Source organism: Eupeodes corollae, chromosome 1, assembly GCF_945859685.1.
Source record: "Eupeodes corollae chromosome 1, idEupCoro1.1, whole genome shotgun sequence".
NCBI lineage: Eukaryota > Metazoa > Arthropoda > Insecta > Diptera > Syrphidae > Eupeodes > Eupeodes corollae.
In genome coordinates this window covers 55,416,729-55,433,367 of record NC_079147.1, presented here as the reverse complement: position 1 = coordinate 55,433,367, position 16,639 = coordinate 55,416,729, and the positions used below count along the sequence as shown (strand labels likewise).

At 34.4% G+C, this 16,639-nt stretch overlaps 1 protein-coding gene across 3 annotated transcripts in view; it reads left to right on the top strand.

Moving 5' to 3' along the window:
- The window catches only part of LOC129952671 (cGMP-specific 3',5'-cyclic phosphodiesterase), a 196,998-nt gene that overhangs the window by 70,162 nt on the left and 110,197 nt on the right, over positions 1 to 16,639 (top strand). For all 3 annotated transcript variants that reach the window (XM_056065428.1, XM_056065435.1, XM_056065445.1), the window contains exon 2: positions 10,939 to 11,194. In XM_056065428.1, the coding sequence (XP_055921403.1) occupies positions 10,939 to 11,194 (256 nt within the window). The remainder of the gene's footprint in view (positions 1 to 10,938; positions 11,195 to 16,639) is intronic.

The following is a 16,639-nucleotide window of genomic DNA, read 5'->3' as shown; positions in this document are numbered from 1 at the left end:
GGTGACAAAATATTAAAATAACAAATCACCAAACTATTTCTTTTAATTTATAAAAATTAATGAAATTATAAACATATCGCTAATTATGAGTATACTACAAAAAAAACAATATCAATCTCTTAATGCAACAGAGTGTGCAATATTTTTTTTGATCCCATCTTTCGCCAATACAAACATACTGGATGGTTTGCCACATGAAGTGCCCAAATGTGAGCCGCAGACACACATCGTTTGGCCTTGAGATTTGTTATTAGTCATTACAAAGCCTTCATCTGTCCAAAGCTTGAATATTATTTGCATATTTGGGCAGGTGCCCTTAAAACAGGTTTAAATCTCTTGGATAGAATACAAAAAAGCGATTTAAAAATGATAGGCGATAGAACTATAATCGAAACATTTTCATCGCTGGAACACCGCCGCAATGTTTCATGCCTTTCGTTGTTTTATCGATATTTTTACAAACAATGTTCTTGCGAATTAGCCAGTTGCATTCCACCCCTTAAACGATTCAGCCGTAATACTCGCACTCCCAGGAATGCTCATCAGTTTACCCTTGAGCTCAATTTCGGGCGTACTGTCAAGCATAGAGATTCTTTCTTAAATCGCATATCGAGAATGTGGAATGCTTTAGCCAATTCTGTTTTTCCCTCCCATTTTGATGTCCAGAACTTTGAGACCAATGTGCAGCGGTATCTCCTCTTAAATCCTTCCTTATTTTCCTAACGCTTGCAATGTGTTTAAATATAAACATATAAGGGGAACATTTAAACTATTTCAGCGCTGTGGCCATTCATAATTTGTTTTATATTGCACACCGCTACTGGGTTATTTTGAAAATTTAGGGGCAGTTTAAGTACTGAATGAGCCGTTCTGCCTCCATACAATAAACTTGCTGCAATCTCAGAAGATGCAACGGCCAATGCGATACCATTATTTGATCGTAATTTAGCAAGAATTAAGCGAAATAAGGAATGTTTTGCCAGTTCCACCTGGCACATCCAAAAAAAAGAAATACCTTGTCCTGCCAAAATTGCGAGCATGATGGGGTCATAAATGGTTCTTTTTTCTCCATTTATTAGTAAGACATTGCGAGCAACAATCGCTGCTATTTCTACATTATTGTATTGTAGTTCAAGTTCAATTCAGTGTCTATTAAATCAGATGCGTTTCGATTTGGTGAATGCATTATCGAAATGACTGCGTGGTAAGTTGGCAATGATAATGCCAATATCCTTAATCAATGCTTCATTATACTTACCGTAACTGAATACTATCGTAAGATTGTTGCATCGTGTACGATGTTGATGCAATTTAACCATAGCACTTAAGAATATAAAAAATAGATAAAAACCTATTCTCATACCTACTGAAAGTATATAAAAACTTCATTGAAATTGGTTAAGTTGTTTCAGAGTTGTTTTTCTTCAAGTATTTTTCAATTTTATCTTGAATAGATACCCTAGTACAGAGCAATAGCGAATACAGTGGTGATGAGGGTCTTAGACGTCATACCCCCCTTATTAAGTTCCAATAGGAAGTTATTTTAATGAGAACGATTTGTTTGATTGAAAATGTTGACATTTCTCGACGTTTCAAGGTACCTAGAGTCGAAATAAAAGATTTTTAGAAAGATGTATGTGCGTGCGTGTGTATGTACTTTCGTAAGTGCGTACGTCCGTACGTTCCCGACATTGTTTTTACCTAGATAGCTCAAGAACCAGTAGAGATATCGACTTCAAATACATTTTTTTACACATAATAATGCTGAAAGGTGCAGAAAGGGCTCCCAAGAAAATTGCGTGGGTTTTTTTTTTGAGATAATGGCTTTAAACTATTTTTTGCTTTTAAAAATATTTTTTTCAACATTCAGTAAAATGAAAAATCGAATTGATAGCTTTTTTACTAAAACTAAAAACCTAAACAAAAATTACTCAAAGTTGGTAAACATTTATTTTTGTCTTAAATATCTTTTCAAACATTTTAAACTACAAACTTATTTTATGTTATAAGAAATATTGCTTTCTCCATTCGATAAATTTTTGAGAAAAATTGAATTAACAAATTTTTTTTACAAAAACTAAAAATCTAAAAAAAAAACAATACTTAAACTTTGTAAAAAATTACTTTCGACTTAAATAGTTTTTCAAAAATTAAAAATATTGGCTTAAAACTTATTTTATTTCATTCAGTAATTTTTTTTATAAAAATGCAACAAATAGTACGCAATTTTTTTAAAAATTGATGTTCGGTTATCGATATCTCTCAAATTATTTTCATTTATCCAGTTTGTATTTGTTTTATACGAAATAAAAATGAAAAGAAATTCTACTAAAATTGGTAAAAATTGTTTTCTACTTAAAATCTATTTAACAAAACTAGATTTTCAAACTAAACTATTTCTTCATATGAAAAATATTGTTGATAATTTAAAAAATTTTAAGAATAATTCCACGGACAACTTTTTTAACACAACACGAAAACCTACAAACTTTTAAGCAACACAAATCGACAGACGGAATGGGAATTTATCAGTGTGTGTCGCATCACAGCCTCTTTTTTTATTTATATAATATACCGAAAACATATAATTTTTTAAATAAAAATGATTTTTCCTTAAATCAGTATTAACAAACCAAACAAAACTGCATTGTCAAATCTTAGCGTAAAATTTTCTGACTTGTGTTAGGGTCGTTAAAATCACAATATTAAAATGTTTCTTTGATCTATATAAAACAAATTCTTTTTTAATCGCACATCAAGAATGTTGAATGTTTTAACCACCAATTTTTTTGCATAAGACTGTATTTATATATGCTTTGGATGATGGGTGTAAATTATAAACAAAAATAATATAATTTTGACCCTAATCTGAAAGCTGTTCTTATTTTTGCTTATCAAGGAATCTAAAATTGTTTTAAAAAGACTATTACAAATGTTCTGAAAACACTGGTATTCTTGGTACGTTTTTTCTTTTGAATACTGTTGACCTTAAATAAACGACTAACTTGGAATTCCAAAAATGCTAAAACCTGTTAATGCTATACTTTGAACTTTCTTTAACAAAATTATTGTCTTACCACATTTTTTTCTCAACCAGATCTGAATTCAAAAACACATTTCAATATGTTCATACATATAATAACCTTGTCAAAATCATATGTACAATATTGTATTAGGAAAAACATAAAAACTTCATGAACATTGAACAACGTACACCTCAGATAAACTATAGAAAAAGAAAACTTTTATTTCCTTTGAAAAACATGAAGGAGTTAATTCTGGATAATGGGGCATGTATGTATACATTCGAATACAAAGCACAAAATCCTAACATAAATCAATTTTATTAAGGCAACCATTTCAACCTGCTTATAGATATTATACTCTTAGTCATTTACCCAACTGGAAATTCGAGAATTTGTTGAGTTAGTGAATTATAACAAGATGGTAAGTTCGATGAAAATAATAATAGATTTTCTTAGGTATGATAAATATTTTTCCTTTATCTTCGAAAACAATAATTTCGTTAAATACCTTCTTGAAGGTTTTATTGATTTTGGTAACGTTTATTTGATGGAGAAAAATTACAACCGTCTTGTTCTTATAAATAAAGGTTTTTCCAATAGAGAAAATCCAAACTTTGACACAAAATGGAAATTTTAAAGTAGTAGAACCGCATTTAATGCTAAGAATAAGGACGGGCTTCTGCAGCCTGTATAACGGTGACGACGAAATAAATAATGCTGTAGGGCAAAATTCAATACAGACGACGAAAGCCAACAATCCCATCTTTCAGACTAAGACGAAGTAAGTATTCCCATATCTAAGCTGAAGTCTAACAAAGCCACTGGAGCAGATGGCTTGAACGTACAGCTTTTCAAAGCAGCTGGAGATAATTTGATTTGAAGCATACACCAACTTATGTCTAAGATATGGTTGACAAAAAGCATGTCCTTAAAAAAGGAAACCCAGTATTGTTTGCCCGAAACTGATAAAAAGGGAACCATCTAAATAACACCAATTATAGAGGTATCAGTGTACTTAACATCACTTATCAAATCTTCCATGCCGTAATTTGTGAACGTCTAAAAATCGTCAACAACCTGATTCTTATAAGTTTTATTTTAGACAGGGAAGGCTGCAGATCCTGGAAAAAACCCAAGAACATCAAATGGACACCCATCATCTCTTCATAGATTTCAAGGCCCCATATGGCATCATCTAAAGGAACGAGCTGTATAGAGCCATGTCTAGTTTTGCCATCCCTGGAAAACTTATCCGTTTGTGCAAGATGACCATTGAGTATTCGTGTTGCTCCATTAAGGTTGGAACCAATTTGAAACCTGCGATTGTGCAGAGCTCTCAAATCAACTCAAGAGGCACTATCTTTCAAAAACCTGTCCAATAACTGGTATTTACTGATGTCAATGATATAATCGGAAGAACTCAGCATAAAAAGTAAATGCAGCAATCAAGAAAGGCCCTACAATTCCAAAGACTTAGTCAAAACCTCACCATCAACGGATGTAACTTTAAGGTAGTTATAAGGACTTTGTCTCGCTATGAACACAGAAAACAACACCAGTGTTAAATCTAAAAATAAATAAAATAAATAAATAATAAAATTTCGCGTGATCTAATGTCGCGTATGCAAAGAAGATGAGTTGAAGAGAAGATAAAACGAGGACTGGATAGCAATGCGATGTATAGACTGCGATGCCTGGGTGACATAGAGCACATGGAAACTAATGCTCTGTGCCGGAAAGTCTTTGAATCCACGCCTACAGGACAGTGATGTAGTTGTAAAGTGGCTTCAACTAACTTGGAGTGCTCCACTGGAGACCGAGGTAGATATAGAAGTTTGTTGCGTGAGGGCCTAGTTCTCACGAACTTCAGCATCACCATAATTAAGATAGTTAGTGGCATTTCCTAAGTCTATAGTAACAGTGATCATCCAATTTGTCCCGATAGACTTGTAAGGTTTCCTTAAGTCACAACTTACATGATTTGTTTAAAATGAATTTTATGTTTTTCTCAGATTTGACCTTTCAAATTCCTTTTACAAAGAAAATCTGTGGTTAAATGGTTTTAAAGTCAATTCCGTTCTTCCGCAGACGAAACGAAATGAGTTACTTTACCACTGAAGCTACGTTGGGAAGTATTGAACACTTATTTGCAAATAATGCGTTTAAAGTTTAAAAAGAAGGAAATTGCAAGAAATTCATGAGTGCAATATGCTTGTTGAAAACAATAACAATTCCGCATCGTCAAACGGTACGCACAGACAAGAATGTGGCTCTCAAGCCAAGCGTGTAAAACTTGCCTCAATTTACGAACAGCAACTCGCTTGAGAGATCTTGGCTTCAATCACTGCCTGTGTCAGCTTAAAAGTTTGTATCTTCCAAGGAATTGACAAGTCATTACTCTTAGAAGAGTAATAGTTGTCATTGAAAGTGATTTCTCCATTACTGACATGGCGCGCACACAGGAATGGTTAATATTTGTAAGCCATTACACCGTTGTCACATTGGGGCAAAACGACCCAAAAGCTGGCAATACTTCAAAAATAAAAATTAAAAATATCCTCAATTTGTTGTATTTTTCGATTAATTTAAAACGTCGAGAAATGTCACCATTACAATAACTTCCTATGGGAAGTTAAAAAAAATAATCATTTTTAGATATCTTTTATTCATCGCAGCGAAGCTTAATTGAAGCTTGTTTTTACTCTTCTGAATAAGGAAAAAAAGTGTTTTTTCGTGTTTGCATTGAGGCTGATTTTTTTATCTTTAAATAGTTTTGAAATATTATTATGGAATCTTCAACATCGGGTATGAAGCAATGTGCAAAGCACAAGAAAAGACAAACAAAATTGTTAATTAGATTGGAAGCTCTGTGATCAGTTTTAATACACGTGTTATTTAGAAAGTTCCAAAGTCACGTCGATTAAAAGTTGTGTTCTGGGTGAGTCCGGGTTATAATATATGTGTAATTTAAATGTGTGTTATGTTTACTCTGTGTTTCTGAAAAAAAATCCTGCTACTTTTTTGAACTTTTTTTTATATTTGGATTTTTGTGTAGTAGCACTTGTCTGAGAGTATTGTAATGCTGAAAAAATTCAGTTTCTTAAAAGAAGAATTGATCAAAATGACGAAAAGCTCTCAGAAAAGTCAAAGTTAAGACGAATATATTGCCGCATTTCAAGGCGAATTTTAAAACGCGGTGGGTTAAAGCTTGCAAAATCGATAAAAAGTTTTTAAAACTAATGAAAGTTGGCTAAACACATGTCTATCGTTCTGTAGAGCACCCGACGCAGCTAATAAACGAGGTCGTATGGAAGTAGAGTTTGAAAATTCTTACCAGCGATCGAAAAGGGAAAAAACCCGCGACTTGAGAGATTCTGTTGCTCTTGGTGTCCTCAGTTATGCTACCCAAATGAGTCTACGAGCTTCCGAACTGATCCAAGCCTCAAAACTTTTAAAAAAAGTGATTGTGTAAGCCTTACTTCTGCTTAAATATACAGGCGAGCTTTTGAAAATTCGCAGTCAAGCGAGAGAAGTTGTATGACAGGAGAAGATACTTTTGCGGCATTATGCAGCGGAACTATCATGGTATCAATACTTAACATACAATAACATAATAAGAATGAGTGCCAAGGAAAAATGTCCATCTTAAAAAATTCTGCGAAATGCAAAGTAAGAAATGTGGTGAAAATCACAGTTACATGTGAGTCTTTAGGCTTTGCTTTACATAACATTAAAACGACTGTTTTCAATGTTGGATTGTGTTTTTGGAGCTTGAAAAATGCTATTTAATATCAAAGTGCGGTTTCGATGGAAGCTCGTTACATAGATCATATAAACAAGCTTTTCACGGTCTATAAGCAAATGATTCTTCTGTTTTTATAACCTGTTTCGTCCCCCTTTATCTAGTAAATGATATGCATATAGTCTGGCAAAACCCTCGCCCAGCTTCAAATTTAGAGACCATTCAAAATTGAATACACTAAAGAGTCAACTAATGTTGCAAAATCCGAAAAAGCTCGAGTGGATGTAGAGATCCAAAACCTTCAACAAACGTCCATGTTCAGCGGTAACAGGTGTTTTAAAGGTTTAGCACTCATTAATTTTTTTTAATGATAGATGCTAAGGTTTGCAAAGCTTTAACCGAGACAACATCAACACATAAATGCTATTTGCGACTTCGAAAGACTTCAACAATGTCGATCATATGATAATACGTCCAATAAAAACAGAGCACGAAGGCGACAAAGAAGTCGTGGCAGCAAATAAGGCTCGAATTCAAGGGTGTTTCGAGAAAGTTGTGGCTCAATTGTAGATGATCCAAAGCCGGGATTTGGTACGACAACACAGCTAGGTGATTTTTACAAAACCCTGAACTTTCAGCTGAAATAACTAAATTAGACATTGAACTCATTAAAAAAATGCACACATTGTTTCCAGTGGATATGAGATTGGTGTTGAAATGTACAGAGAATTTGCTTTTGACACAGCTAGGCACTTCGTCAATAAATATCCCTGGTATCACATGCCAGGTGCATGCATATTTTATTAATGGCCCAGAAATTATATCATTTGCACTTTTGAAGCACGAAAAAAAGATTTTAAAAATTTCAATGAGAACTTATTAAGAAAATCCATCCGTGAAGAAACGAACGAAGATATTATTTAATTTCTTTATACTGAGCTCGATTGTGATGAGGATGACAGTGAGGATGACAGCGATGTTTTTTAATTATAGATGCATTGCAAGGTTAGGTTAGGTTGGAGTGGTTGTCCAGATGTCATTGACGCACGTAGACCTCAAGGGTCCATTGTGATAGAGTAATGAATTTAAACAAACCATTTTGTACTATTAATAAAGTTAGAGAGACGTTTTGTGTCAATTGTTGCCAGTTCACTGGTGTTATCGAAGGAGGGATTACCGAAAAAGTTATTCCTTCTAATGGAGAGTGCTGGACATAATAATTCATGGTCAAACGCTCTTTTGTCTTCTATAGTTTTTATAATTTTAATTTAATTAGTAATGATTTGTATAAAACATTATGCATAATTAAATACTGTTAACCTTTAAATAATGAATTTGTTAATACTTTATGTACAAGATATATTTAATGCTTATTGTTACCTTTATGCTATCAATCATTATAATTAAACATTATTTTGCTAAGACAATAATTGTAAACATGAAATGGAAATAAATCTTAAATCTTAAATCTTAATGTACATAGAAGGTGTTGGACCGTTTCCTCTTCCTCCTCGTCCATGCAGCTTCTACAGAAGTCATTTGTGTAGACCCCTAGCCTCAGAGCATGTCTTCCTATGAGGCAGTATCCCGTTATTACTCGAATTGTAGAGCTTATACTTTGTCTGCTCAGTGATATCAAGCCTTTTGACCGTTTTAAGTCAATACTTGGCCATATTTGCTTGGTTGCTAGGCAGGTGGTACTTGGGACCATCTAGCATTTGTTGTTTCTAGAGCATATTGCTTGAGAAGATATTTGCATGTAGGAAGTGCTGTTCCTATGTTATGTTTTTGTCTAACATTAGGCAGAAGTGTTCCGTTTGCAATTTCCCGGAATGTCTCTGTGGCCCGGCACCCAAATGAGGTGAATGTTAAACTGTTCCGTCAGCTCATTCATAGATGATCGACAATCATGGACTGTTTGAGAGTTTGTGGAGACAGACGCGAGAGATTTAAGAGCGGCTTGGCTGTCTGAAAAGATTTGTATATCCTTACAAAATATAACGTTTTCTTTGAGCCAGGATAGTTCTTCTTTAATCGCCATTACTTCTGCCTGGAATACACTTCATTGATTGGGAAGTCTATAGGATAGACTGAGATTCAGTTGTTCTGAAAAGATATCACTTCCAACTCCGTGATCGGTCTTTGAACCGTCAGTATAGAAGTGTACCGCATCGTCTTCCAGGGGTCTCTCTTCTTCCCAGGAGGATCTTGAAGGGATGGACACATGGACTGGACGCTTTTACCGAATAACATTTTTGGGGTGGTAAGGTCTAAGCGATCTCGGATAGATCTGAAACTATCTAGAATAGTAGTATGTCCAGTATTGTTACTGGTCCATTGAGAGGTGGCTCTAAGCCTTACACATCAGTTGGCAGCCACCTTTTTGGAGAAGATGTCAAGTGGTGTTAGGCTTAAAAGCACTTTCAGTGCTGCGGTTGGTGTTGAGCGAAGTGCTCCTGTGATGCACATACCTGCTGACCGCTGGACTTTGATGAGCTTATTAAGATTTACCATCTTGTCCAGTGCGGTATACGACAGCTCCATAAATGAGTATCGGTCAGATTACCGAAGTGTATAGCCAGTATGTTATTTTTGGGGAGAAGCCCCATTTTGATCCTATTCCCTTTTTACAAGTAAAAAGCGCTACAGTAGCCTTTTTTACTCTTTCATCAATATTTGCCTTCCAATTTAGTTTTTTGTCTAAAATGAGGCCCAAATATTTAGCTTGGTCGGAAAAGCTTAATGGTATTCCTCTTGGGCTAATCTGAGGAATTTTATATCTTCTCGAAAAGAGTATTAATTCTGTTTTGTGTGGGTTGACGTCCAATCCACATTACTTAGCCCATTTAGTTAGCCTGTTTAGGGCATTTTGTAGGAGCTCCGAGAAAACTTGGGGATGCTTCCCAGATACGGATATCGCAACATCGTCAGCATAGGCAATCACCTTGAAACCCTCTGCTTCCGATATAGATACATTGCAAACATTTCTTTGTTTTGAGTTTGTATTTAATAAGTTGTTTTTCTTAAAATTAACATCATGCCTTAATTCATAAAAATTTAAATTTTTATTTTTTTTTAAAAAGGCACAAGTTGGTGAGTAAGGTCAGTTTAGTTGACAAAAAATAAATCTTAAACAAATTAAATTCCTTAAGTCGAAAAATACAAATTGGCACATTAAGAAAAGGGGCCGTTTTTGCTTAGGCTCAAAAGTCATCGTGCAAAAATTTCAATATTCTAGCACTTACGGTTAATTTGATGCCACGTTTTAGGTCATTCTACCCCGCCTTGGCGTCGTCTGTCTCTATTTACTTTTGCACCACCTAATTTATAAACGGTCTAGACTGAGCAGGATTTTTCGTCAAGATCGCGTATTATTGAAGCTCCAATTCTATCATAAATGTAAGGATTACAACCTTCTTGACGAAGACAATATTGCTTTCTGCGGAGCTGAGCTGCCATTCGCCTCTTTTTGACTTTATTTTTGTGTTGAACCATGTAGAACCGATTCCAACAATTTAGAGAAGAGAAAGGCAAAAACCATACAAGCCATCAGTGAACTAAAGGCCCCGAAAGTATTAAGAAGTCTCTGGAACTGTAGTGACAGAATAAGCAACTTCGAATACAGCTGTATTCGAAAAAATAAGTTTTTAAAAAAATCTGAATGTTCGTATTTACTAATAAAACCTATATGAGTGGTTTACTACTTTTATAATATTTCGCTTTGAAAAATATGTTCGAAAAGTAATTCGTTAGATTTGATTTCGAATACAAACTTTGATATCAATTTTCTGCTCAAAATTTTGAAAATTACCCGTTTTTATATTTTTTGAATGGTTTTTAAGAAATAATCTACTATGGCAACCCGAACGTTTCCTGTAGTATACCAAACAACCTAAAGGAATTGAAAATACTATAATCATGAGCTTTATTCTGGAGTACATGAGAATATTAATTTTCTATTACCATTATGGACTGACTCGTTCTAATCATAAATATTGAATTAATGGAATGTGCAATATTGTGGCCTCTCTTTCTCTCTGTGTTTCCATTTCTATGAAAATGAAAATGAAAATCTACTTCAAAATTGGATTTCATTGTTTCGAGTTATTTTTCTTCTTCCAACCAACATTTTTCTATTCTGAATTTTTCTATTTTGTTTGCCTTTTATAGAAATGTCGGTCGTCCTCGTCGGTTGTATCTACAATCGATAGCCGGCAGCATCTAATGGATCTGGATGAGGGTGAACTGTTCATGGAATTGATTCGTGATGTGGCCAATGAATTGGATATTGATATCCTTTGCCACAAGATTCTGGTCAATGTTGGCTTACTCACGCACGCCGATAGGGGATCACTGTTTTTGGCTAAAGGGACACCCAATAATCGATATTTGGTGGCGAAGCTTTTTGATGTTACACAAACCACAGGTAAGTTTTTCTTTCTATCTATAGGTACATATATATATTATTTTTAACAACAGAAGCCTCCTAATCAAGTATTATACGCAAAAGTTTTAATACCACAAATTTGGAATGTTTTTAAATTCGTGAACAACGTGATTTCAAAGGAATTTATACCTGATAGAGAATTGGAAATTTCAATTTTCATCATCGACTAATTTAATATTCTTAATTTAAGATGAAAAAATGAAAAAAAAACTATAGCCATTTCTAAATTACCGGAAAATCGTTTTCAGGTACCAAACACAAAAAAGGCAATAACATGCTTCTTACTCCCACATACACAGTGCTGTGTAAATTTTTCCTTTATTTTCAATTCTATTTTCTTAACCAAGGTCCCTGGGATGTAAAGTTATATGTAAGTCAAAATACAACTACTTTAAAATAGAACACAAGATTTGGAGTTTTAAAGTGTTTTCTAATAAGAAGTTTCATTTTGAATAGCCCACTATTTGGACAGCTGCCACTTCTGAAGGTCTCATATATTTAACGACAAAACTAGCAATTCGAGAACTATTTCGTAACCTTCAGAAAGGAAATAAGGTTTTTGATTTTAATCTCGGAAAGTTCATCAAGATCTTCCCTTCCTTTCAAAGCTTAACATTCTAGAACTTGCTAGGGCCGGAAATTTAGGGACAAAGTGAATCACAGTTTCCACAGCTACTGCACTTTGTATTGTGAGTGATACCCAGCTTTGCTGACTGCTCTCTAATCAGCCAACGTCCGGTACATATTATAGTGACTCTGGCTGTATCATGCTTGGGTCTACATTAGAGTTAGATAGAACGATTTTTCTTATATGTAGGCCATCTCTTCCTAGATGTGGTACAATCGCTTAGACTATTCCGCCTGTGGTTGTATTCTGTCAGAAAAATTGAGCAACTTTTTCCCTTAATAGCTCCAAGAGGAATATTTATCCTTTCCATAAGTGAAGTACGAAATGCCAATCTTTACCGTGCCAACACATCAGTTCATTAATTTCCATCAATCCCAATATGATCTTGAAATCAAATAAGAAATACATGGACGTCGATGTTGAGGCTGGTAAGTTCATTGTGTCATTTTTGGAACAGTGTAAAGGATTTTGTAGCCGATTTGATAGCCTGGCTGTCACTGCAGAAAACCGTGTTTTTATTTTGATTTAAGTTTGACTTGAGTATTTGGAATGCTTCTCTGATCGCTAGTAATTCTACTTGAAATACAATATCAACAATTAGGTATCCGAAAAGACTTAGAGACATTTAAGGACTCAGAGAAGATTCCTGACCTGACTCCACAATCCCTCTTGGACCCTTCAAAAAAAATTGTCCAAATTCATTTTGGCAGGAAAGAGGACTATAAAATCTTTCTTGAGGTTCAAGGCAGTAATGCAGTAGTCTGTGTCCGTAATAAAAATATCCGCTGGAATCAGTTCTTTACTTCTGCCATTCCCATAAGGTCTGGAAAACCAATAGTTTAATTCTTCTAAGCGTGTTGCACGATACTAAATATTTATTGTGCAAGTCTACTATTAGGAGGTCCAGAATAACATTTAAGGCATCTTTAGTGCCCACACCATTGAGTGGTGTAACAGTAACAGTCGTTTGAGAACTAGGGCCTAATGACTGACAACTCTCAACTATTACTGTATGCGAGTACTGTTGTCAGGGATGGAAGGAACCTACAGTTTTAAGCCGAATCCGAACGGCAAATTTGAGAAAGTACTTTGCATGACAAGAATTACTCTTGGAGAATTTGTGAATTCCTCGCACGAGGCAGTACCCGTGAAAAAAACTCTTTTTGTGGCATAGGCAGGACCCCTTGCATGACAGTCCAACGCACTAACCATCATGCCACGGGTTTCAAAATTCCTTAGTTTCTCGATATTGTATTTCTTGATAAGCGCAAGCCACCACACAATCGATCCATAACACAAAATAGGACGTACAACGACTGTGTACGTCCACAAAATCATCTTCGACTTAAGGCCCTATTTTTTACCAAAAGTTTTTCTACAGGAGTATTTTTTTAAGATAAAGACAGGATTTGACTGTTCAGTCGGGAAAGGCAGGTATTTTAGCTTTGGTCTTTAAAAGTATCAGTACAGTTTTGCTCTGATTAACATCTCGTCTACTGCTAACTTTTTTCAGAGCTATTCCCCTGATTATGCTATTTACGGTAACGAACTGTCCCCTACACCAGTAAAACAAAATGATTAGCATAAGCTACCGCCTTCATGTCATAACTTTTTAACTTTAGGGGGATCTTGTTTATGGCTAAATTCATAAGAGCGAAGGGAGAACACTGCACTGCCCTAGGGTCTTTATCTACTCACATGTTTGTTACCTAACGAAGCTTGAATTCTTCTATCACTTAGCAATGATTCCTTAGAAATGATTCCTTCTTGATAATACCGTCTTCCCCGGAAGTAAGTGATTTGTGAATAGATTCAGTAAGGACGCTATTGAAAGCATCTTATACGTCTAGGAAGGTAGCTAAAGTAAATTCTTTATAATGAATTGTCATTATCAATGGTACGCACTACTATCTCAGTAGGGTTGCCTTTTATACGCGTGCTGAGATTCTTTTAACGGGCAGTCTTTTAGATTTTCCCTGACATGGATGTCTAGAATGCGTTCCAGTGTTATAAACGCAAATGAGTTCAAGATAATTGGCCGAGAATCCTTAGCGTATTCATAGCCACACCTACCCAATTTCCGAATAAAACCTACTTTAACCTGTCTCCATGTCTCCGGTACCTAATTGAGATAGTTAAAGATGGTCTCCAGCCATGTTACTGCTATGTCTTCCAGGTTTTCAAGATTAACATTTAGTATATCCTCTAAATCGGATTATTCAAAGTGATAGACAATATGGCTGTAATTCGTTCTACATCAACCAGATAAGTACTTGGGGTTCTAAGCGTTTCTGGGTTGCAATTCTCGCAGCCCGGAAAATGTACTTCGTGATAAGCCTAAGTTATTTGTAAATCTTTCAGTTATTTTCTGTAAATTATCGTTTTTTTCTTTTATCATAAATTATTGAATCTTAACTTAAATCATGATGAATTGCATCATTTGCTGATAACAAATCAATTTCGTGTGCTATCTGCTATTCTGTGCTGCATTTGACTCGTGTAAAAATTAAAAAACGGAATATAACGTCTTAAAATCAAAGACAAATGTTTGCTTTAAGTGTGACAAGTGTTGTTCAAATACTTTCAGATTTGATTTGTAGTCCAATATCAGTTTTATGACAGATAGGCCAACCGCTACAAACTTATCTTTGATTACTCATGACATGATATCAAATATTTAAAAGATGTGCCAAACTGATATTATTTTCACAGAATTTACGAAAGCATTCGATAGATAAAATCATAAAGTACTACTCCATAAATTATCTTTCTTAGGTATTCACTCTTCTTTATTGAAATGGCTAAAATCGTAGGTAGAATCCAAAAAGTTAAAATTGATCGCTCGTTTTTATATAACTTCACTGTTTCATCAGGGGTTCCACAAGGAAGCCTTTTAGGGCCATTACTATTTTTGTTGTTTGTAAACGACGTTTCTAATATTTTCAATGATTCAATTTTTCTCCTTTTTGTGGATGACCTCAAACTTTATCGTAAAATAAGCTGTGAATCTGCTTGTTTCCTGATTTTAAAAGATCTACGAGTAACAAGATTGGATGACTGGTGTAAACGGCATCAACTTCTTATATTTCAAAGTGTCAAGCGTTGTCGTGCTTCAGTAATTTAACCAACTTTTTTTTGTTGATTGTAGTATCAATCACATGAAGTTAAAAATAGTGAAAAAAATGAAAGACCTAGGAGTTATCATACGAGTAGATACCAACTTGTCATATTTACCTCACTATGACCATATGGTAAGTAAAGCCAATCAAATACTTGTATTTATCAAAAGAAATACTAGAGAATTCTCACATCCCTATAAAATCAGTATATAATTCTTAAGTAAGGTTGATTCTGGAATATTGGAGTCTGGAATCCTCCTATATAATAATTCAAGTGACAGAATCGAGAGAGTTTAAAAGAGGTACGAGGTACGCCTTCTCAAGTTAAAATGGTGGATTCCAAGACCGGCCTATAGTATTCAGTGTTTGCTGTCTGGAATAAAATCCCTTCAAGATCGTAGAGTATGATTTTTAGTGATGTCCTCCGCTACTATCATTATTATCTGGAGGAAATGGTCCATCTTGAACAACACGTTGTCGATTTTTAATTTATGAACAATTTCATCATGTTACTTATTTTGATTTCCTGAACTTTTGAAAGGCCTGATAAAAAATTTGTATTAAAAATATAAAGGAAACAAAATTAGCACATCACTGTTTGCTAGGTTCATAAACCATCTTTATTGTTTCAGTTCTGCTTTCCCGCATAATGTTAAGGATTTAAAGAATAATAAAGGATAACAAAATGTTGGCTTTTTTCTTATTATTATTTTCTTTTCTTTTTCTTATTTTATTTTGTTTAGCCTGACAGCAGCAGGTAGCATAATACATATTTACGAGGATTTAGGAAAGTATATTATGTATGAGCCAGTGCCTACCTTTAGAGGCATAAAGTCGATGAATACCGGGTAAAGATAAAAGGATATTAATTAAGATGTTGAATTATGGTTGTTTAGCGTTGTTCTTTAGTTGCAGATTTTTTGTTCTTGTTTTTTTATTTTTATGAATATTATAAGAAGGTAAACAAGAGAATTTTCATTTTTATCATCTTTTAATTATACTTTCCTGCCATAGGAAGAAAAAGAGAGAAAGAGTATATACCTTACAAATTTAAAATTAATAAAAGACTAATAGGTAGATTTCTTCTTGAATTTATTTTTATTTTATAAAAGTGCCTTATTTTTATGTAATGAGAGGAGAACAAAAAGAAAAATCTAAAGATGTGAGATTTTTGAGGCAGTTAAGTTTGAAAAATTGTTATATTGTTAGTGTATTCTTTTCGATAATATTACTTTAGGTCGCTCATTAAAAATTAAATTTTGATTTAATTTGGCGAAGAATGTATGTAAGTTAAAATTTACTTAACCCTATAGAACCCTACCCATAATTGGAGTGGAATTTTCTTAACCTCTGGGTGACAGGCCGCCCTTTTTGTTAGATACATTTTGTATTAGAAGTCGTTTTAGAAAGCTTAAGTCTAAAGGCGTTAATTCGCACGATCTAGGCGGCCAATTGACCGGTCCCGAATGATATAAAATGTTCACCGAACTCTGTCTCAATGAGTCCTTTGTTGTGCGTGCTGTGTGACATGTGGCGCCGCCGCGCTGTCTGGTTAAAACCACATGTCATGATGTCATGCAAGTCAAGCTCATGCAATTTTGAAAAAAAGTTGAATATCATCTCACTGTAGCGCTCACCATTCACAGTTACTTTACGATTTCGCATCATCTTTGAAGA